The 23,761-nt window shown below is 46.7% G+C and overlaps 1 protein-coding gene across 1 annotated transcript in view; it reads left to right on the top strand.

Moving 5' to 3' along the window:
* Positions 1-23,761, top strand: part of ZNF804A (zinc finger protein 804A) — a 107,985-nt gene that overhangs the window by 71,262 nt on the left and 12,962 nt on the right. Inside the window, exon 2 of the mRNA XM_008146582.3 lies at positions 23,141-23,284. Coding sequence (XP_008144804.2) covers positions 23,141-23,284 — 144 coding nt within the window. The remainder of the gene's footprint in view (positions 1-23,140; positions 23,285-23,761) is intronic.

Below are 23,761 nucleotides of genomic sequence, written 5' to 3'. Positions count from 1 at the left end.
ATAAATATGTAAATTTAATGTAAACCTGTCTGAACTTGACCAAAAAAAAGGTTGTAAAAGACATATGTAAGCTGCAGAGATAGGTTTAGACATGCATGTGTAAGTGCAAAGAAAGCAGAATTGAGGAACAAATACTTGGTATGTGAGGATCTAGTTGAGGTTAGAGATAGTGTCTTGGAGTCAAAATGTCTGAATATCAGTAAAATGGTGAGGCAGTAAATTAAGAAAAGAGAGAAGCCCAGCCGATGTGGCTCCATGGTTGAGCATCGACCTATGAACCAGGAGGTCACGGTTCGAATCCTGACCGGGTTGGGGTTCAGTCAATGATTCTCTCTCATCATTGATGTGTTTATCTCTCTTCCTCTCCCCTCCTCTCTCTCTCTCAAATCAAGAAAAACATATTTTAAAAAAAAAGAGAGAAGAAAAAACATCTTGTGATCTCCCCAAAAAATGTCTAACTCTAAAGATATTAAAAGAACTAACTCCTTTAAAAGTTGACAGGAGTCAGTACTTTAGCTTTAACTATATTTTCAGCCTTGTGAGGTATATACTTGACAAGTCAAAGTTGTATGTGTTTAGATCATGTTTCTCTGAAAGGGGTAACGCCTGATAATTTAATATGCATAGATCATTAAGGATTACCCCTCCGTCACCTTATGTAGTCACGTGTGTGTGTCGTGGGAACACCTGAGATGGTCTCTCCTAGCCATGTTAGAGTATGCACGGCAGCATTAACTGCGGTTACCATGCTGAACTGTGCATCCCCTGAACTTACTCACCTTGCCATGGACAGGTTGACCCTGGACCAACATGTCGCCATTTCCTCGACCACCCAGCCCCTGACACCAGCTGACTGCTCTGGGCAGGACTCCCAGCACCATCTGGAAAGACGGTGCTGGGAGTGGGAACCTCGTATGGCTCCTGGTCCTAGAACCAGAGCTTTCAGCCTCTCACGGTGGAGCTGGTGCTCGCTGTTTACCGGTCACATCTGGCCTTGATGACGTTGAGGTGCGTTCCTTCTAGACCTAATTTGTTGAGAGTTTTCATAAAAATGTTATATTTTGTCAAATGCTCTTTATGCCCCTATGGAGGTGAGCATATGTGTGTGTGTGTTTTTAATATATGTTACTGATGTGTTTTTTGTTTGTTTGTTTTTACAGAGAGGAAAGGAGAGGGATAGAGAATTAGAAACATCGATGAGAGAGAAACATCGATCAGCTGCCTCCTGCACACTCCCTACTGGGGATGTGCCTGCAACCAAGGTACATGCCCTTGACCGGAATCGAACCTGGGACCCTTCAGTCCGCAGGCCGACGCTCTATCCACTGAGCCACACCGGTTAGGGCGCATATGGTTTTTTTATTCCTTATTTTTTGGTGAGGAGTAGCACAATTATTAAATTGTGTATATTGAGCCATATTTGCATCCCATCTACTTCCAAATCTGGTCATATTTTTAATGTATTTTTTGTCATTAACTATTTTGAGGATATCTTTAAATTTGGAGAGACACTTTAATGTTAGTACAAAGTTCTAACATTCCCCACAACCAGCTTCAGCTATTAATTAACATTAATGAAGCCTATCTGAGCACAGTGAATGAACCAATATCGGTTCACAATTGTTGATGAGAGTCCAGACTTGATCAGGTTTCCTCAGCCTTTATTTAACGTGTTCCTTCTGCTCCCAGACCTCGTCCAGGACGCGGCATCACGTCGATCCACCCCTGTCCCTGGGCTCCTCTGGCTCCAGCTGCTTCTCGGACTTTTCTCGTGTTTTATTACCTGACGGTTTGGGATGTGCTGGTGAAGGATTCACTGGATTCCCCTTACGTTTTCCTTATGATTAGACTGGGGTGATGGGTTTGGGGAGAAATGCCACCAAGCTAAAGTGCTATTTTCATCCCATCGAGGCTACACGCTTCATTACGACTTTCCTCTGTTGATTTTGTCTTTGCTGAACTGGCTGAGGAGGTGAGGGTCAGGTTTCCTCACCTCCTGCCCTTCAACATGGTCCTCTTTGCGGGGAGGGGGAGGGGAAGCTACTAGGCACGGCCTGTACTCACTGGGGGTTGTGCTCTGCCCCCGGTGGGTGGAATGTCTGCCTTTGCTAATTGTTCTGCCCCTGAGATTGGTCTCTTCTCCCGTTTACTCACTGAATCACTTATAGCAGCATAAGCTCATAACACTTACTTTATGCTTTGGGGAAGAACCAGTCTTTCTTTCCTTTTGTTGCTCATATTATTGCACTTTGACCGTCGGTGGCTGTGAATGATTGCATTTTCCGTCGGTTATGTAGTACCTACAGAGGCTTTCCGTCGGTGGCTGTGTCTGTGACCTGCTTCCGTCGTTGTGGGGCCTTTGTGGTCTTCTGAGCACCTGCCCACTTTCTGTCCCTACAACACGCTGCACGCTCTCCTCAGCCTTCTGGGCCAGTAGGTATCGCTGTTGGTCGTCATTGCTTCAGGGCCTTCTCAGAGGACACAGCAAGGAAATGTGTGTGTGCGTGTGCACTCACTTGTCGACACACACATCTACACATGTTTCTGTAAGCGGCCAGCCCTCTGTGGGTTAAGCTAAGCATCGCTCACGCTGCTCTCTCTAACGCCCAGCCATCCCTCACGGTCGTTCAAACTCTTCCATCAGTGGAAACTTGACTTGTATATTTACTCCTTCAACGCCAAGATTTAAGTGTAGTCGAATCAGAGTTGCTAGCCCCGCGCCCAGTAGGAAACACCTTTGTTGTGTAGATTACAGTGTCTGTGTACCACTTCTTTTGCGTTTAGTCTTAAAGGTTGAGCTCCATTCAAAAGCTACCTGGTGCCTTTCCCCTGCCCCTCGCCCCTTCCGTGAGGTGCTTTCACATCCGTGTTACAGTTCGATGGTTTCCCTTCTCACACTTGACGTTCCACACTGTGCTTCTCTCAACCTCCAATTAGATTTTCTGTGCCCACATTGAAAGTCACTCTTTGTGCTGTTCAATTCTGTTGATTCAGATAAATATATGTTGCCACGTATCCACAATGACACTATTGTACAGAATGATTTTACTGTTCTAAAAACCTTTCTAGGGTTCATGTATTAAACCTTCACCCCTTACTCTGAGCAACTGGAAGCCACTGATTTTTCCCCTGTCCCTATAGCGTTGCCATTTCCAAAATGTCATTTAATTGTAACCAAATGGTAAGGACTTTTTTTAAGGAGACATTTTTCTGTTTTAGCAGAGTGTCCTCAAGGTTCCACCGTGATATTTGATGGCTCGATAGCTCCTTTACTTTCAGTGCGGAATTCTATCCCATTGTTCAGGTGCACCACGTTTTTCCATCCGCTCACCTCTTGAAGGCTCTCGCTTGCTTCGGGTTGCAGCTGTTATAAATAAAGTTTCTGTAAGCAGTCAAGTGCAGGGCTTCAGTTGACCTAAGTTTTCAAATCAGTTGGGTAAATGTCTAGGAGTGTGATGTCTGTATCATAATCTTAGGATAAGGTGTGGGTTTGTTCGGGGTCATCGTCTGCCAAACTGGTTTCCAGTTTCTGTGCCATTTATGTTTCCACCTGCAACAGATCCGAGCACCTCGCTCTCTGAATCCTTCCAGCACGTGGTATTGTCTGCGGTTAGGATTCGAGTCATTCTCATGTGTGGTGGTATTTTAAGGTTGTATTACTTTGTAGTTTCCTGTCTTTTAAAAATACATTTAGTGATGGCAGAGAGGAAGAGAGAGGGAGAGAGAGAGAGAGGAGAGAGAGAGAGAGAGAGAGAGAGAGAAATAACAATGACGAGAGAGAATTACTGATCAGCTGCCTCCTATACACCCTCTATTGGGGATGGAGCCCGCAACCCAGCATGTGCCCTGACCAGGAATTGGACTGTGACTTCCTGAGCCACGCCGGCTGGGCCATCACTGACGACTTCTAAAGACACTTAATAGACAGTGCTGGGCACGGAGGCAGGTCCCGAGCAGCTCAGACGAAACCCGCAGTGGGTCTCCAGCGCTTGCGAGGCTGGGCTGCGGGCCGAGGGCCACTCCGTTCACCACGATCCCTCTTCCTAAGCCCATTTCTCTAGTGGGAGAAATGGAAACACTGCATGTGATAGAACTTCAGCGTTAGGATACGTACCCTTTCATTGAAATAATCATGGTTGTGCATTTAATTTGGGTGAAAACATTCCAGCCACATTTTCGAGGGAACCGATTTTTTAAGAATGGTCTTCCTCAGAGAAGCACTTTTAGTGATGGTTCGAAGTGCTCCTAATTGATCATCAGTCTGGATGACGAGCAATCAGTTTCTCAAGCAAGATAAGATACTAGGACAAATGGCCATGGCCTCTATGTAATGATAGGATATGTATTTTAATATGCAATATTTTAATATTAACATAATATTTAGCATCTTTATATTTTAATCATATATTGGCTAACATCTTTTTTTAAAAGAAGTATTTAAAAATAAACATATTGTACTAAGGCTGAGTTCTAAGATGGATTAAGATATATTTTTCTCCATGAAAGATTAAATTTGCCCATAGATTGTTAGTGACTAAAAAGGAAAATAAAGATCAAATAGATTAAAGCCTTTATTTAAATAGAACAGAAATTACATTTTTTCGTTTGGATGAAATTCTAGTGAGTTATCAGACGACATGGAGGAAATGGTGTGTTTGCCGTAGGCTCCTCACCCTTACCCGTCGTCTTGTTTTCTGCCGTTTCAGTTACTCAAAATCACCTGCAGTTCAAAAGTATCAAATGGAAAATTCCAGAAATAAACTACTTATAAGTGTATACTCATAGGCTGCTCTGAGCAGCGGGATGAAATCTCCAGCTGCTCTCTCGCTCCTTCCCGGACTTAAATGGTCCCACACTGGGGACACTGGGCTTCAGCCGGCCTTTTGGTAATCAGATCGGTTATGAGGTATCATGAGCCATGCTGGCCGGCCGAGTTATTGTTTTAATTTCCTACTCTGCCTACCTGGTAAATTAAACTTTAACATAGGTATGTATAGGTATGTGTATGTATATGCATGTATATGTATGTATATGTGTGTATAAGTATGTATAGGCATATGTAAGTATAGGCATATATATGTATAGGCATGTATATGTATATATAGGTGTGTATAAGCATGGATAGGCATGTATGGCATGTGTAGGAAAAAAAACATAGGGACATACCTCCGTGGGTGAAAGGGAACTATTGTGTATGTTCTGCTTCCGGGGATGGAGAATCGGTGTGAGTCGTCTTATAACTCAATGTTACCTGGGTTTTTTCTGGGAAGTTCCTGTCCAATGTCATGTATGCTTTACCTTGAATGTCTTGAGAAAATGTGTGCTACATACGTATATTAGGTCTAGATCAGAGGCAAATAACACGTGGCAGCATCCGCTGTAACCACATTACGATTCCTGGAGTGCAGCAGGAGAACGCCGGAAAGTGAAATCGCAGGACACCGGCCTCAGGTGTCAGCCTGCCGCCATGTCGCAGGAAAGTAGTTATTAAAGTCATTACGCTGTCACTCCTCCAGGGCCGCACCAGTCCCAGCCGCCGGGTAGTCGCCTGCCATTTCACTCCGAGTGAAAGGAAGGGAAGGGGAAACGGGCGGGTAAAGCTGCGTGTTTGAAAGATACATGTTTTGTAAGATTCCTTCGTATCGAAATGTAATAAAAGCCTGGCCAGTGTGCTCAGTGGCTGAGCATCCACCTATGAACCAGGAGGTCAAGGTTAGATTCCTGGTCAGGGCACATGCCAGGGTTTCAGACTTGATCCCCAGTCGGGGGCATGCAGGAGGCAGCTGATTCATGATTCTCTCTCATCATTGATGTTTCTATCTCTCTCCCTCTCCCTTCCTCTCTGTCTCTCTAAAAATTAATGAAGACATATATTTTGAAAATGCAATAATTCTCGGTGTGCATAGTGTATATAAGAAGACTTGTGTGTTGAATTGAGATTTCTTTGTCTTTACAACCAGGAATTTAAAAAGTACCTACTTACCTGCACAGCTTAAGGAAAGGCTTGGAAAGGCTAAATACAAAATACAGAACAGCCAACGTGCTATGAAAATCCCACAGGTTTTTTTAATCTGCTGCAACCATTGACTGATGAGGAGGATTGTCAGTGTGTGCGGCCTGTGGGCCGCGAGTTTGACATGCTTGCTCGCGCATAGCCTGTGTTGTCCGTAATTAAGTGGCCGATAGAGCAGCGTAGCCAGGAAAAGCACTTATTAAATCACTCCGCTTTCGGGCTGCTGCTGCTGGCCTTGCAGATTTGTGCCGAGATCAATACTACGTAATGAGAAACAGCAAAAAATAGACATGAATCCAGCCTTACGGGTAGATTTAGAATGCAAGCGTGAATGTGGAGTTATTAGTGTACTTTGTTTTTAATCACTTTTCATTTTATATTTTTATTTAAAATGGAATTCTATAATTATATGCATATATGTACATTTTTAGTTATATAAAAAATGCATTTCCTTTAAAGTGCAGAATTGTCAATTAAAATGTGACAGACCTAAACTGCATGGGAAGAGTTTAAATCAATATTAATGCTTCCTGATTATATGAGGCTATAGATAGTTCAGTATAGATTTCTTTACTTTTACTAGTAATTTATTCAATACCATAGAGTTAATAATTTGAAAAACTATATGTTATAAGATACATTATATACAGTCTTTTATTTTTTGCCATATTTATAATATAGACTATATTTTTATGTTATACTATGCTTTATAATCAGTTAAATACATATTTTTCCCTCCTCATGAAAAGCTAAAACTGTTGTTTTTTTGAAAAATACATTATATTTTTACCAGAAGTGATTCTAAATAATAAAAATTTGAAGAGAAATTATATTCAGAAAGAAATGTGAAGCCCATATATTTAAAGCAAGATATCATCTTGAAATCTATATTCAGTTTTAGAATAATATAGGTATGAAATCCTGGGTTATATTTTAGTGCTAAAGCACACCTTGTGTGTGTGTTTAAGTTATTTAAGTAGATTCTATTTCAAAACACTCTTAACTTGGCCCTAAGCACACTTTATGGTGAGGAGGGATGAAACACGTAACACCTGGAGCATTAAGTCATAATCAGGTAGGAGCGTGAAGCCACGTTGTTAGTAGAGAACTTGCTTCCGCCCTGGCTGCTGGTGGCGCAGTGGGCTGGAGCGTTGGCCCGACACCGCTGAGGGGGTGCGTTCCGCCCCAGGTCAGGGCACATACCAGTGACTGAACAGGTGGGTGGAGCGAGAAGCCGTGTTTGCCCTGGCCTGCATGGCTCCGGGGTTGAGCTTCGGCCTGAGCACCAGAAGGTCACGGGTTCGATTCCAGGTCACAGGCAGGTACCTGGTCTGTAGGTTCTGTCCCTGCCCCCATCGGGTGGGTGCAGGAGGCAACCAGTCACCCAATGTCTGTCTGTCTGTCTGTCTCTCTCTCTCCCTGGCTCTGTTTATTCATAGACTAGGGGCCCAGTGCACGAATTTGTGCACCTTGAAAGGAACTGTGGACCACGAGGCGGCAGTGGGCACAGGGGCGGTTCTCAGCCCATCCTCCGTGCCCCCCGCCCAGCCCCTCCTGCCACGGCCCCGCTCCCGCTGCCACTGCTCCCACGTGGTGACTGCACTGGCCCCGCTCGCGTCCGCTGACGACATGGAGCGATTGGGGCCGGTGCCAGCAGCGGGTGTGAGCGGCGGCTGCTGCCCCATCGCCTCTCAGGAGCCGGGGGAGGTGGAGAAGCCCTCAGGGGCGATTAGGGCCAGCAGCCGCCGCTTGCACCGCTAATGGCGCCAAGCGATCGGGACCGGCACCAGGCACCAGCAGCGGGTGCAAGCGCCAGGTGGGGCCGGGCGTGCGGGAGCAAAGAATTTTCAGTAACCACCAGAGGCTCGCCCCGATGACAGTGACTGGCGCCTTGCCTTAGTCTGGCGCCCCCGATCATCTGCTCCACCATTCCGCCGCAGCTGACACCCGCCGTGTTCCACGCGCGCCCCCTGGTGGTCAGCGCACGTCATAGCAACCAGTTTTTCGGTACGGTTGTTCTGCTGTTCGGTCTATTTGCATATTAGGGTTTTATATACATAGATACAGTTTAAACTATTCAGTATTTTGGGTTTTTGTGTGTGTTTTTTTTTAATATGTTTTTTATTGATTTCAGAGAGGAAGGAAGAGGGGAGAGAGATAGAAATATCCATGATGAGAGAATCATGGATCGGCTACATCCCACAGGCCCCCACTGGGGATCAAGCCCATAACCCAGGCATGTGCCCTTGACCGGAATCGAACCTGGGACCTTTCAGTTCGCACACGGGCTAGGGCAAACTATTCAGTATTTTGATTCTTCTGTTACTTTCACGTCTTTTGCTTTAGAAGTAGCAGGGGTACTATATAAACTCTTAAAATCCCAAATACCTTTGCAAAATGCGAATATAAATTGGCCCAATATACTAGATTTTGGATGACTCTTCCACTAAATTCCCCTGTGACTTAAAATACTAAAATGAATTAAGGCAATTAATTCTCATAAATGTCCAACTTGGGTCATCTGTTAGGGGAACAGATATTAGTCTTTTGTCCGTCGATCAAGGATGGGCACGCTGTGGCTCAGGAGCCCAGTCTAACCTGCCAGTGGGTGTGGGAAATGGTCTTATTAAAGCACAGCCGTGGCCGTTTATCTCTGTGACGGCCCGTGACTGCTTCCCCGACAGGAACCGCGTGGAGGAGTCCGCTTACTGTCCTCAGCGTCTGCAGCCTCTGCTGTAGACGGTTATTATACCCGGCCATAAGATTCATCTGGATCCCAGCTCCTGAACCAAAATGTTCAGGAACCACCAGAGGCTCACCCCGAGTTATCTGCTCACGGGGGTGCCTTGCCCTCAGCGCCCACATCCACGGGGTAGTCATACAGTCACGTCAGCACAAACAAGCGGCTACACTATTACTGTTGTATTGTTGTTTTTTAATTTGACATGTCATCAGGGCAGCTCCGTAACTGTTCCATTATGGTAATAATCGTTGTCAGTGTTTCCTTCTAAAATTCTAAGTATTGCCCTAACCTGTTTGGCTCAGTGGATAGAGCATCGGCCTGCGGACTGAAGGGTCCCGGGTTCGATTCCAGTCAAGGGCACGTACCTTGGTTGCGGGCACATCTCCAGTAGGGGGTGTGCAGGAGGCAGCTGATCGATGTTTCTCTCTCATCGATGTTTCTAACTCTCTATCCCTCTCTCTTCCTCTCTGTAAAAAGTCAATAAAATATATTTTAAAAAATTGTAAGTATCCCTATTCCCCTAAAATTGGCCCAATATACTAAACACCATTCTACCATGTGGGTTCCTACCAGAATAAGGTATGGGACACGGTGCTTATGTGCAGAAGCCTCTGGAAACGAGTCTTCGTACGGTAAGGAGACTAAGTGTGGAGGTGACCGGTGCCTCCGTGACGCTGCAGGTCCGCCCTCACAGCATCGTTTTGTTCCGACTCCCCCGTCGGAGACGGCGCAGGAGGCGCTGGAGCTGCAGGCGAGGCTCTCGGGGCAGGCACCGCCGGCCGCACATTCGCAGTAAAAACGCTGTTTGCACATTTGTCACTTGTGCCACGTGGGGAGGGCACCTGCGGAGGTGGCCGCTGATGCCTCCAGTTCAATGCCAGGGCTCAGCCAGGCCCCGGGTGAGGAGCACCCCAGGGTGAGGAGCACCCCCGGTGAGGAGCACCCCAGGGTGAGGAGCACCCCCGGTGAGGAGCACCCCCGGGTGAGGAGCACCCCGGGTGAGGAGCACCCCCGGGTGAGGAGCACCCCCGGGTGAGGAGCGCCCCCGGGTGAGGAGCACCCCCGGTGAGGAGCACCCCAGGGTGAGGAGCGCCCCCAGGTGAGGAGCACCCCGGCTGTGGACCAGGAAGGCCCGCGCAGCCGTGCCCAGCAGGCAGGCTCCCGTTCCTCCGGAGGCAGCCCACGCGGTCATCTGCTTTCCCGCTCACAGGGCAGCTCTGCGGTTCCCTTCAGTGGTGAAGTGAGGCAGGAATCAGTGATCCCTGGGGCAGACGAACAGATGTCAGAGAGGAGGGGTGGGAGGGACCGGGTGAGAGAGGGGGAGAGATTAGCCAGAGAGGCCGAGAGAGGGCGGGGAGGGAGGAGAGGGAGGGGTGGAGGTGGAAATGGGCGACATCTGTAACAGTGTCAACAATAAAATAATTAAGTAAAACAATCAATTTTAACAAAAGAATCTCCCCTTTGAAAAAATAATGACCGCTTCTTTTCAGTCGTGGACCACACGGATCAGACATACCCGGACATGTGTGTGTCATGGTCTTCTAGACAGCTGATCTCCAGTCGACTTCCTTTCCTTCCCTTGTCGTGAACCACACGGATCAGACATACCCGGACATGTGTGTGTCATGGTCTTCTAGACAGCTGATCTCCAGTCGACTTCCTTTCCTTCCCTTGCATTTTACTAAAAGTTACAGAGCCGAGTAAGGAGGCAGTGTTCGACCACCGTCATGTTACAGATCAAGCATCCAGTTTAGCATGACTGAATCCACACAGACTCTCAGCCTGTGCCTTCTTATTTTAATAATAAAACAGTTCGCGACACGGCAATCACTGTGTCACTTTAGGAGTTTGCTTCCTCGCTCTGCAGGTTAATGCAGCAGAGGGTCACACACAGAACTGAAATCGGGTTGTGATTCTTTGAGAAGCGTGGAGAACTGCTGCCCACCGCGCCACTGCTGGGGAATCGTGCGGTTGGGGCCGAGCGCTCTGTTCTGTGCAGGTTGAGTCGTTTACAGCGTGCACCGATGTCTCAGTAAGACGCAATCAAGACCCCTGAATTCTGGCGGCGGTGGCAGACTACAGCTGTTCCTTCCATTTCTGTGTGTAAGTTTAGGAGACCTTTTCTGTATTCCTTTTCATACGGATTTGAGGATCAGCTACTGGCCCTGCGGGCTGCAGGACATACATGTCTTTGGCATCCTAAGGCGTTGTTCTTTCTGGAAAAAGAACTGAAACACAGTTAACAAGAAGCCGTGTTTGCCCTGGCCTGCATGGCTCCGGGGTTGAGCTTCGGCCTGAGCACCAGAAGGTCACGGGTTCAGTTCCAGGTCACAGGCAGGTACCCGGATTCTAGGTCCCGTCTCTGCCCCCGTCGGATGGGTGCAGGAGGCAACCAATCACCCAGTCTCTCTCTCTCCCTCCCCGCTCCCTCCCTCCCCGCTCCCTGACTCTGTTTATTTATATGTACAGTTTAAACTATTCAGTGCTTTGATACTTCCACGTCTTTTGCTCTAGAAGCAGCAGGAGTGCGATATAAACTCTTCAAATGCCCAAAACCTTTGCAAAATGTGAGTATAAAACATTGCTGATTCTGAGGCTGTGTCCCTGCCCTGTTTGGGGCTGTTTTGTTGCTGTGGTACCGTCCCTCCCATTCTCCAGAAAATGCAGGCAGTACTGTTCCTCCCATAGGTGTGGCTTCCAGCAGCCCCTGGGGTGGGAGACTTGGAGTGCCAGGGGTCAGAAAGGCTTTATTATGCACAATTAATGGACTGATCTTTAGACTCGTCGACCACACAATACAGAAAGCCAGGCCCTGGCAGCGAATGGCGAGCTGCCGGGTTACCTTTGCCAGGTGAGGAGTGCGATGGGTGCCTGCTCGGCGTCCGTTGTTCTGTGTCCCGCTCGCAGGCCAGGTCGTGGCCCCCGGTCAGTGTTCCTTGTTTCGACACACATAAACACCAGGTGCCCTACATCTCTAAAATGTCATTTTAGGAAACACACAAGTACGGCACATAAGCTGCCATTTGACGAGCAAGTGCGCGGAGAGCAGGGAGCCAGGGACTCACATCGCTCACCACCCCGTTTTCCTCCCGACTGACCCGGGGTCCCGCGGGCAGGGAGACGCTCCAGGGACGCCTGATGGACCGCGGCTGTGGCCACGGCGCTGTTAGCTAAACACAGAGCGGGCGACGCCTCCCGATGGATCAGCAGCCACTTGGCCCGAGTGCTCGGTCCCCAGTGACCATTTGATGTCTCCTCTAACACCTCGTTGCCTTTCGGAGGAAATTGGCCCGTCCTGCCCGTGTGTGTGTTTGGAACACAGTTCTACCCTGGAAAGTCGGAACGAGCACTTGGCACTTCCTCTGGGGCGGAGCGGGAGACTCTGAGAAGGGGCTCTGGTGGTTCCTAAGCACCTGGAAGACGGTGGGAGCACAGCACTGTTCCCTCTAACTAAGTTCGGGAGTTTCTCCTTCCCTGGATTTCGTTTTTCAGTCATTCAGTTTCCAGTGCCTAGTCACTTGTATCTTAGCCAGTGGCCTCCTCTCTCCATCCTTCCTGATTTCTAAAGGGATTCGTTTCTGCCAGATGTAAATGGGCTCCGACCCGCCTTCCTCACCAGCAAGGCCTCCCTCTCTCCCACTGTTACCTGCACCAGTCCTTGACGACGGAACGTTGAGGACGGTGTCTTCCCATGCCGTGCGTGCTGCTCTTTATTTACTTATTTTTGTTTTGTTTAAAAATCTCTCCTTCGTTCCTCTCAGAGGAGGGGCACCTCGGGTGCTTAAATCAGCTGGAGTAACTACACGTCCTTTCTCGTCCGTGGATCCTACGTTGTTAGTGTTTAGAGGGGAGGTTGAGGCCAGGAGGGGTGGGATTATAAAAGGTCTTTATGATAAGCGAATGGTGACTTTGAGTGGTGGGCACACTGTGCAGCATACAGAGGCTGCATCATAGGATTGTACCCTTGAAACCTTCATAATTTTATTAACCAGTGTCATCCTAATACATTTAATTGAAAAGAAAAAAAATCACCTTAAATGGTTTGGATAATTATAAACCTACTAGAGGCCCGGTGCATGAAATCCATGCACAGGTAGGGTCCCTAGGCCTGGCCGGCGATCAGGGCTAATCTGTGGGGTGACTGGTGGAGCGATCAGGGGGCCCCCGCTGGCACCCACCTTGGCTGGCCTGGGGCCTGTGGGCTGGGGGCAGCTCCTGCATTGTCTGCCCCCTGGTGGTCAGTGCACATCACAGTGACCAGTCGTTCCACCAGTCATTCTGCTGTTCGGTTGATTTGCACATTAGGCTTTTATGATACAGGATAGCGGAGCAGTGAATAACTGAGATTTGCAGTGAAGAGGGGGCACTGTCAGCATTGTGAATACTGTTTGTAAGGAAAGGGGAGGTTAGAAGAACTTTAATCCAGTAGAGAAGCGGGAAGTGGCACAGAACGGGGGGAGGGAAAAGGGGGGAAAGTGGATGGGGAGATATTAAGCAGCTTAAATACATGAAATCGGATGTAAGAGGTAAGTGAAGGAGGACTGGTGAGGATTACCATTGATTCCTGGGTAAACTGTTGGGCGGTTTTTAGATTTTCATTGGAAAACCTATTTTAAAGATTTTAGGATAAATTTTTAGCTGAAGGAAGGCAATAAATTCTAGTTAGTGGAAATTATATTTAATAATTCTATGGAAAGCACAAGTCTAAAACGAGCAAGCACCTAGAGGTCAGTTTTTAAATCTACCTGATTTATTTACTGTGAGAAGTCCATCTTGAAGCAAGTCTTAAATTATTACAAACCAGAGCTGGCCGGTGTTGCCCAGTGATTGGCGCATCGGCCTGTGCAGTGAAGGGTCTCAGGTTCCATTCCTGGTCAAGGGCGTGAACCCTGGTGGCAGGTTCCATCCCCAGCCCTGGTAGGCAGGTCAGGAGGCAACCAGTCGATGTGTCTCTCTCACGTTTGACCTCTCTCTCTGTCTCCTCTCAACCCTCCTCCCTTCCATTTTCTCTAAAAATCAATGGAAAAAAATACTCTCGGGTGAGGATTAATGACAACAAAAATTATTATGAGCCCATATTTATCCAGAGAAATATGTGATCTGCTCACAAAACCTATAGTCCCAGGTTTGATAACAGAGATTTTCTTCGGGGGTGAAGCTTGAGGACTTTGGTGACATAGAGTTGGTTCCAATTTATAATCATTACTGTGATTGACTAGAGAAGGGACTGCATTGATGCTACCTGAGTGCGTTGTCATTGGAGACAACTTCTTCCCATCGGAGGTGGTTTAAGCAGCAATGCTGTTGTAGATGCTCAGAGCCACTCCTGTTTCGGCTCATCACTGAGCCACCCAGCAGCTCCCAGTGGTGAGCGGGGTTTAAAGAGAAAACTGTTAGACCCAGCCTGCATGGCTCAGGGGTTGAGCATCTACCTAGGAACCAGGAAGTCAGGTTCGATTCCCAGTCAGGGCACATGCCTGGGTTGCGGGCTGGATCCCAGTAGGAGGCGTGCAGGAGGCAGCTGATCCATGATTCTCTCTCATCATTGATATTTCTCTCTCTCTCCCTCCCTTCCTCTCTCTCTCTCTCTCTCTGAAATCAATAAAAATCCTATATAATAAAAGGCTAATATGAAAATCGTCCCCTCAACCAGGAGTTCAACCAGGGGTTGGGGCCGGCTGGCCAACCACCTGTGGCCCTTCCCACCGGCTAGCCCCGCCTCTGATAAGCCCTCCCAACCCCGATCAGGGGCGGGGCCAGCCGGCCAACTCCCCATGGCCCCTCCCCCTGGCTGACCCGGCCCCATCAGCCCCAATCAGGGTTGGCCGGCTGGACCCTGCCTGTGCATGAATTTGTGCACCGGGCCTCTAGTATATTTATAAACACACACACACACACACACACAGAACTGTTAGTCCACAATTGAGAGCGCCTTGCAATGTCTAGCCACCCGAACTTTAATAGCTCTATCTCATGGCGAGCCAGCTTCCCTTCCCTGCGAAAGGACTAAATTGGTTCTGGGAGCAATGACCGGATTTCGTTGGAGGAAAGCGTTTTCCAGGTGAGGGAATGCAGCCTGGGTGGACGGATGGCTATGAGTGTTACCGGATCCGACTGAAAACTTACCTGAACGACGAAATATAAATTCTCCTTAACTGTAGCCTCCACTCGTGGGCGTAAGTTAGGGGTAAAAAGGCAAAAATATAGTCCTTCTGCTGGAGCAGAGCTCTGCAACAGAGGGGGTTTCATAGTCTCCAGGATACACTGCGAGGGGAAAACGGGTATTTCAGACATTTTTGGAAGCTGCTCTCAGGTGAGAAGGACAGAGGAGGTTTTGTGTTAAACGTTGAGAGGAGACGAGCCAGGTCTCCCTCTGAAGGTACCACGCCTGTGACTCACCTGCCCGTCGCGATGCCCGTTACCCACAGACTTGCATTCAGTTGAAAGGTTCGTGTTGGTGATAGTAACTCCTGGCTGTGGATGCTGAGACTTTGTTGTTAATTTTTTTTTTTCATTTCTTTTTACTGTGCTATACTTTAAAAAATTTTTAGGATAAAAAAATCACCTGATTATTTAATTCCTCTTTCTCTGAGCAGAGCTGATTATTGGCTATGCTATCAGTATTTTTCACCTAAGGAGAAATTGGCATTTTTATCTTCTTTTAAAGCCCTTTTAAAAATTAAAAATATTTGAAACTTTGGATGTTGGAGGGATGTAAATATCTCACTAAAATAGCATTTCGGTGGCATTCGTGTTCCTTGAGAACTTGGGAGAAATTCAGTGTCTCGGGCCCCGGCCCAGACCTCCTGCCTCAGACTCTGCTCAGGGCAGCTGATTTGAATGCAAACTCGGATGGAAACACGCTGACTTCAGCAGCCTCCAGGCGGCTTAATCGCGCTCAGATCTGAAGACGAGGAATCCCCTGTGTGTGAAGTTGGCTCCATTAAACACGAAACAGCAGGACCACCAGGGCAGCGGACAGCCCTGAGGGGGTGGGAGAACAGGGCCTGGGACACAGTCTGCTTTCCACAGTCTGAGTTCACCCCACATGCTGTGCACAGACCCGGAGCCCGGATTTCCTGTTGTAGAAGTCCGTCATTCTTTCCACAATTTATTTAAAAACCTATTTTCACTGATTTCAGAGAGGAAGGGAGAGGGAGAGAGAGAGAGAGAGAGAGAAACATCAGTGAGGAGAGGGAATCATTGATCGGCAACCGGGCCTGTGCCCTGAGCAGGAATGGAACTGTGACCTCCTGGTTCATAGGTCAATGCTCAACCACTGAGCCACACCGGCTGGGCCTCTCTGAACTTTTCACAGACAGCTTCTCTTGACGAAAGAGAAACTCAGTTCCTCAGTCACACCACGTGTGGAAAATAAGCAATTTCCAGGATACAAGGTCATTCAAGGATTCGTTATCCTCCGAAGGGCATTTATGCCGCTTCTCTCATCCCGATGACCTATGAACACATCAGAGGGTATGAGCGCTGCCAGGTAGCTGTGCCGGTTACCCCTCTCCTTGATCCACATTATCATCATGCATCCACCCTTAGCCCACGGCGTTATGGAGAGCCTGTCGCAATGTGGCCCCTTGGCCGGCAGGTGGCCGTGGGTATCCAGGATCTCCTGTCGGGCAATTACTGGCACAGCAGGACTTGGCCGTGTGCTTAACAAGCGCAGCTGTGTGGCTCCGTTAGCACGCAGCCCTCGTTAAGTCTGTCCAGCACCAAAGATCACTGGGAAAACTACAATTAGAACGTCGTTTAGAGAAACGTCCAATTCTTTCCAGAAGTTGTTACTATGCTATGTTGCTTAAATGGTTATTGTTAATGCATATTTCTGTCAGTGAAACAAATACCTTTCCTTCTTTGTAATGTGATCACGAATTACAATATTAGTTCACACACACAGAAATGTGGGTTGTTTAACCTTTAAAACTGCTCTGGCATGAATATCGGGTCTGGTACTTTTCCTGTTTTTTAATTCTGAGACTTAGATGTCAGTAGATGAGTTCCTCTTACTCCTGGTTCGTAGCTCAATGGTACCATCCAGTCATGAAGGCCTCACTCTTGATTTAGCCTTTTTTTTTTTTTAATCTTTGCTCCTCACTCCAAAAAGACATGTATTCTACCTTGTGTAATAAGTGTTCCTAAATGTACACACGCTCTGTATAACACGTAGTTTTCAGTGCTTTAAATATATGTAAATAACATGGTACCACATTCATAGTTTTATACCTTTTCAATGTTCCCGCATGTCTAGCTGCACATTACCAATATCATCCATATTCTACTTACCCTCCCCCAAGAATGTAGATATTTAGATCGCCTCCTAAACCATGCTGCTGCTACTACTACACACACACACACTCACATACACACATACACTCACATACACACACACTCACACACACACATACACACACACTCTCACATACACACACATACACACACATACACACACTCACATACACACACATACACACTCACACACATACACACACACACATACACACACGCACTCACATACACACACATACACACACTCACATACACACTCTCACACATACACACACACTCACATACACATACATACACACTCACACACACATACACACACTCTCACATACACACACATACACATACACACTCACACACACACTAACACACACTAACACACACACATACACACACTCAAGATTTTTATTACAAGTTGTATCAGACTTCAGCAAGAATTCCTCTGAATTATTAGCCCACAGTGGCTAGCCTGATTGTAAGCGTATGGACATAGAGTTTCACTAGATATTCCTGGAAAATTGTTCTTTACTATAACTGGCCAAGCCGCACCCGAGAACTGGGCCACGTTTTCCCCAGAACTGGCATAATCCTGCTGTTGTTATTCTTGGCTGTGTTATTTTCGTCTCACTTCACACTTGTTGGACTACGTGTTAGTTACTGAGGCAACCCTTTTTATGTTGCACCTCGATTTTGTTTTCTATTGGGTTCCCAGGAGGTCCCTGTTCAGTTCCTGCGCATGGGCATATGCCCAGGTTTCAGGCTTGATCCATGAATTCCATGGAAATTTTAGAAAAGAGTCCTCGAAGTGAGATCTGATAAACTAATTCTTGATAACTTATTCTGCTATAAATGTATCATAGAATCATTTGGTGTTAGAATTGAAATACGTTTCCATATAGGTTTATGGTACAGACTCCCCATATCTCCGGCTTGAGCAGTTTTACAAGCACTTCGAGAAGCCCTGTCCCTCACCTCTCTTCTCCTTTATAGTAAACAATCTGAACAACAGCACACTCCTCCGTGGTCAGGCTCTTTAGGACCGGGCATTTGACTGCCTCTCCATCCTTATCTCTTACTCGCTCTGCCTAGTCCGTTAAACCCCAATAATACCACACGGCTTTGTTCCCCGACCTCACCCAGTGTTGTCCAGCTTCTGTGACTACGTACGAGGTATCTCCTCTTGCTGGGACCCGTTCCCACATTTCTTTCTTATATTTTTATAAATGTATTTTTATTGATTTCAGAGAGGAAGGGAGGGGAGAGAGAGAGAAATAGAAACATCAATGATGAGAGAGAGTCACTGATCGGCTGCCTCCTGCACGCCCCACACTGGGGATCAAGCCCACAACCCGGGCATGTGCCCTGACCGGGAATCGAACTGTGACCTCCTAGTTCATGGGTCAACACTCAACCACTGAGCCACACTGGCTGGGCTCACTCTATATTTTGATATAAAAGGTTAAAATAATTTGGGGCACAGACCAATGCAATAAAAGCTAGAATCCTAGCAGTGATTTGTTGAGAGAGAAGGATGAAAGGTTTCTAAGGAAGGTTTAGTTTCTAAATGTCATAAATTGGAAAAACGGAGACGTTGGGAAGAACACAGTGTCTGTCGTTCTCAGTCCGCGTGTACCTGTGCGTCCTCCGTGTCTGAGCGCCACCGCTTCACGTGTCAAAGGCTCCAGGCAGCGCGCCGGGCACAGGTCCTCCTCGCGGGGCAGCAGGCACACTTCGGGGAGCCCCTCCCGCCCTCTGCCCTCAGCTCAGTGTGGCTTCTCCATAGCCTTTGTGTAGCCTTCTGTCAACACTACTGACAATGGCATCTTCCTGCCTGGCCGGCGTGGCTCAGGGGCTGAGAGTCGACCTATGAACCGGGAGGTCAGGGTTCAGTTCCCCCTCAGGGCACAGGCCCGGGTTGCGGGCTGGATCCCCAGTGTGGGGCGTGCAGGAGGCAGCTAGCTGATCAATGGTTCTCTCTCATCATTGATGTTTCTATCTCTCTCCCTCTTCCTTCCTCTCTGCTATCAATAAAAAATATTAAATAAAAAATAATTAAATAAATAAATAAATGGCAACTTTCTGAAATATGCAGGCTGACCAACAATCATACATTTAAATCAAAAGGCAGGTTTGAATGTTTTGCATTATCAGTCTCCTGTATTTAAATTTTAATTAAGTTCATATTTTAACAAAAAAATGCATTATTTTTAAACTTTTAATTGCTTTTAAAATCTGTGCGTGTTTGTTTTCTCTGTGTGAGTTCTTTCAGGCCACCATCGGCTCCTCTGGCAGAGACACTGTCAGGGTTAAGGGGTAACTCAGACCGAGCCCCCCAAAGTCAGACTCACTATACTGGGCGTAAGCCCTCAGGGCAGTTACCTTAGCCCTTCCGGACCTTAGCCCTTCCGGTCTTGCTTTCATCGTCTGTCAAATTGTAAAAGGGCCATCAATGGGTCTGGGCTGCCTGTCAATCAAGCAGAGACAGGATTGAATCCTTATGAGCGTTTATTCCAATCCTGCCAGCAGTATGGGAGAGCAGCAGGTCATCCACAAACATCTGCTCTGCCTCCCCCTCCCCCCGCCCCCCTCCCATACGCCAGCTGCTGATATTGGGTGGAAGGACAAAGATTACATGGGGAAGTAGGCAAAAGGGAATGCCCAATGGGCAGTTCACAGGTAATGGGGCTGGGGATTTGCAAAGGCCTGTGGGTATGAAAAGGCTGGGGGTCTTCGAAGGGCTGGCAGCGCTGGTTTCTGCAGCAAGGTTGTTGGTCTTTCCATGATCATAGGCAACTCCCTGATGGACAGGATGGGCCGCCTTTCCAGGTGAGCTCCCAGGTCCCACGTGCACCTCCCAGCCAGGTGAGCATGTGCCTTCTTTAACCAGAACAAAGCAGTCACGGTTAACAGAGCAAGATGAACATTTCTCACCATTCTGTTGGTCCCCAACCTTGTATTCCTGCCCCGTCACCAGGAGGCTGACCGTGTTCGGTGAGGACGGTGGTGTCCGGGCTGAGATGGCTGAGGGCAGTGCTCCTTGGCGGCCTCAGCGCACGTGAATGCTCCCTCCTTCCGCGTGCTGCCTGCCCCACCCCAATTCTGGTCCTACATTTTTCAAGTTAAAATGTTTCTCTTTGCAAAATACCCTTTTCTTTTGGGTACTTGGAACCTATGATTATTTCCCAATGGGCCTCCCTGCTGGGCTTACCATGTGTCAGATGCACAGCCCAGCAGGCCACTGGAGTGGAAGACAAAGCCCAGCAGGCCACTGGAGTGGAAGACAAAGCAGAATTAGCCCCTGGCAGCGCCTGCTGGCTCCGGGGGAGGGAGCGGTCTCCGCACAGTGTTGCTCCTACGTGGAAGCTGGGGCTGCACTTTCATCTTTGTGGGTTCCCAGGAACCCCTGCGAGGGGACACCTACCGTGTCAGGCTTGCCTCTTTGAGAAAGTATTTTCTAAAAGAGGTAAAAGTTTTAAGGACTGTTATTTTACTTTATTTTCTTCTCAGCAAGACAGTTCCATTTCGTAGCCAGGAAATAAAAAAAGAAAGTCGGAAATGTATGACTTTAGGAAGTAGTAGAACTCCTCTAAAGTTAGTCAGGAATCCATCTTTTCCTCTCATGCATATAAATTACATTCTGAGGTGCTCATCTTGTCGCCCTTGTCCACACGACCCTCCTGTTGAGGGATGGATCTTTTAGTGAATGTGCCACACTTCTTAGGTGCACCCTCCCCAGAGCGCAGTCATACGAAATATCCGTATTTCTCATCTAATTCGAAGCACCAGCGTGGCCTCTCGCTGGCCCTTAATGAACTTCCTCTCGGACCCTTTCATTCCAAGTCGCTGAGGGGCAACGGGCGTCTTTGTTGAAGCGGCCTGACACGCTTCAGGGAGGCGGTTATTTTTGAAGGATGTACTTTGCCTGAGAACATAGGTTTGCTTTATTCAAAGATCGCTCGCTTTTGTACAAAATAGCAGAAAACAATTATTGCTTCTCTGGAGGGATGTCAACATTAGGAAGGAAAATAAACTTGCACCCCGAAAAGCAACAACCAAATATTTAAAGAGAGGAAATAGCTGGACTTAAAGTATAATTAATGGGGGAAATCAACTAGCAAAGAAACTGCTCTTCAAGAGAATATTGTTTGGAGAAGTAATTCAGCTTTGAACCCAAATGTGTTGCTGTTATTACTTACATTGATGGGAATTTTATCTCTGCTTTGCACATGTTAGCCATGAAATCATGGTACTAATTTTTGTTTCATTTAAATTGGCTAATCCACAAAAATAATACTTTAAAGATTTTATAAAATTCAGTAAGCAGTTTACATGTATGTGAGTTATTTTCATATTTTTTAAGCTAACATTTTTTATGTATTGGGGAAGTCATCAAAAAATAGAGTCACCACAAATCTGCCAAGAAATGGTAAATTAATTCTTGAAATCGATATAGTTATGTAACAATTGGAGTGATTTTGCATTTTATCGCCTCTTGCTATGCAGTTGATAAAACTAATAAAATATAACAATGATTATTGTTTTTAAAAGTGAGAAAGTGGGCAGTGTATGTATAGATTATGGCAGATGTATTTATCCGGTACTACAAGGTATACAAACAGATGATGTGAAATTATGATATAGGCTGTGGACCCAAACAGTACAATAATGTAAGGCAAGAATTTGCCATTCACTGAATTATAGTTAGTATACTGCTTTTAAACTTTGTAGAAGTAATTTACCTATTTTTAATATATTTTTATTGATTTCAGGGAGGAAGGAAGAGGGAGAGAGAGATAGAAACATCAGTGATGAGAGAGAATCATCGATGGGCTGCCTCCTGCACGCCCCACTACTGGGGATCGAGCCCCCAACCCGGGCTTGTGCCCTGACTGGGAATCAAACCCTAACCTCCTGGTTCATAGGTCGACGCTCAGCCACTGAGCCACGCCGGCCGGGCTTGTAGAAGTAATTTAAACATTCAAACTGTGTGGCCGCCCCAGTCTCTCTATTCGGTGAAAAGGACAATTGCCATGGCCACAAAGAGGAGTGTGCCACTGAATCTCCGCGTTCGATTCCCCGCGAGTGTTCGAGAGCAGCCTGTCAGGCCCGGGGATATGGTGTTTGGGACTTTAAAGGAATTGAGTCGGAGAGGATCTGTAAATTAGAAGTTCAATACAGAACTTCTAATGTGGTAGAGATTGATGTTTAGGTCTCCATAGCAGCACTTCAGTGAAAGACTTGGACAGGGTTTCCACGCGTGTAAAATGCACTCATGTCTGGCAACGTTAGCGTTTGAGGAGGCATGCATGTCACAGCAAGCACATTTAGAGTTAAGAAACCCTAAAAGCCACGGTCAACATTGTGCTGTTTTGGGGCTTGTAAATGAACGCCGATAACTGGCTGCATTTTCCATCGTTCCCGGGGCTTGGTTATAGAGCCCTCTTTATTTGTGATGAACGCATTCTGCTTAGACAGTTTAATCCTCTCCAGTTTAGGTAAAGAACTGGCAGAAAAGAACCCAACTTCTGGGAGAGTAGAGAATATTTGAATGTTCAACCTAGATTGACTGAGTCGGGTGAACAGATTAGTGAAATGAAATCTAGCTGTGATGGGTATGTTACTCCATGGATATTTAAGGACACAAATAAACACAAATAAAGAAACTTGAATGTTGATGTAATCCATATGGGCTTGATAAAAAAAAAAAACACATTTTAGATTTGTTCAGAATTCAGTTAGATGTTTTCTGTTACCTGACTGTTGAGTCAACATAGCTCTCTAATTGTCACTTGTTTCTATGCTATCATAGCATGGCAACGTGTTCGAGCAGGGGTTCCATTTCTCTCTGTGGTTTATTTTTCTTCTCGGTATTTCTTCTGTTCTTCCCTTCACTATTTTGGCCGCTTCTGTTAACCTTTCACTGTCTTTAACCCATGATTCCTTCTCCTCGGGTTGGTTGGTGTTGGCTGCCTTGTGCTGGTTGCCTGTGAAGTTATGCTTCTTACTCTTCTCAGCTAGTTGGCAACCAGCAGAAGGAAATAAACTCGGGGGAGAGCTGACCGTTCCTCCTTTGGAACCGTGTTTTCCAGGATTATGCGGAGAAGGAGAACGCCATCGCCAAAGCGCTGGGGGACCTGAAGGCCAACTTCTACTGTGAGCTCTGCGACAAGCAGTACCACAAGCACCCGGAGTTCGACAACCACATCAATTCCTACGACCACGCGCACAAGCAGGTGAGGGAGGGCCGGGAGCTGCTGGGCTTTCCTCTGACAGTCTGAATCCTGGGCACTCTGCGGACAGGACATTTTCTATTTATTTTCCTTTGTTATACGGTTTTTAGAGACAGTCTGGGATGATAATTTAATGACATAGTAAAAGACTTAGAAAAGCGCCAAATGTGAAGTCTGAAATAGACTGTTAATACAGAGATTCTATTCAGTTGCCTTTTAGTGATTGGAAGTATTTTCAAAACTTGTATTCTGCAGCTTGGGATCTGTTAAATATATTCAAATGTATAAATGTTTAAATATTTTAATCGGCTAATGATATTTATCAAATATAAATGAATTTACTTCTAGTTCTTTATATAAAGCATTTACTATAAATCATGAAAAAAAATGAGATGCTAAAAATAACCAGGGTGATTGGTTAAATAAGTCCTTAATGGGTGCCTAATTTAGTTTATTTTGATGTTGTTTTATTTCCCTATC

This window comes from Eptesicus fuscus, chromosome 11 (genome assembly GCF_027574615.1).
Source record: "Eptesicus fuscus isolate TK198812 chromosome 11, DD_ASM_mEF_20220401, whole genome shotgun sequence".
Classification (NCBI taxonomy): Eukaryota; Metazoa; Chordata; class Mammalia; order Chiroptera; family Vespertilionidae; genus Eptesicus; species Eptesicus fuscus.
The sequence above is the reverse complement of the archived record's forward strand: the minus strand, read 5'-3'. Positions and strand labels throughout refer to the sequence as shown.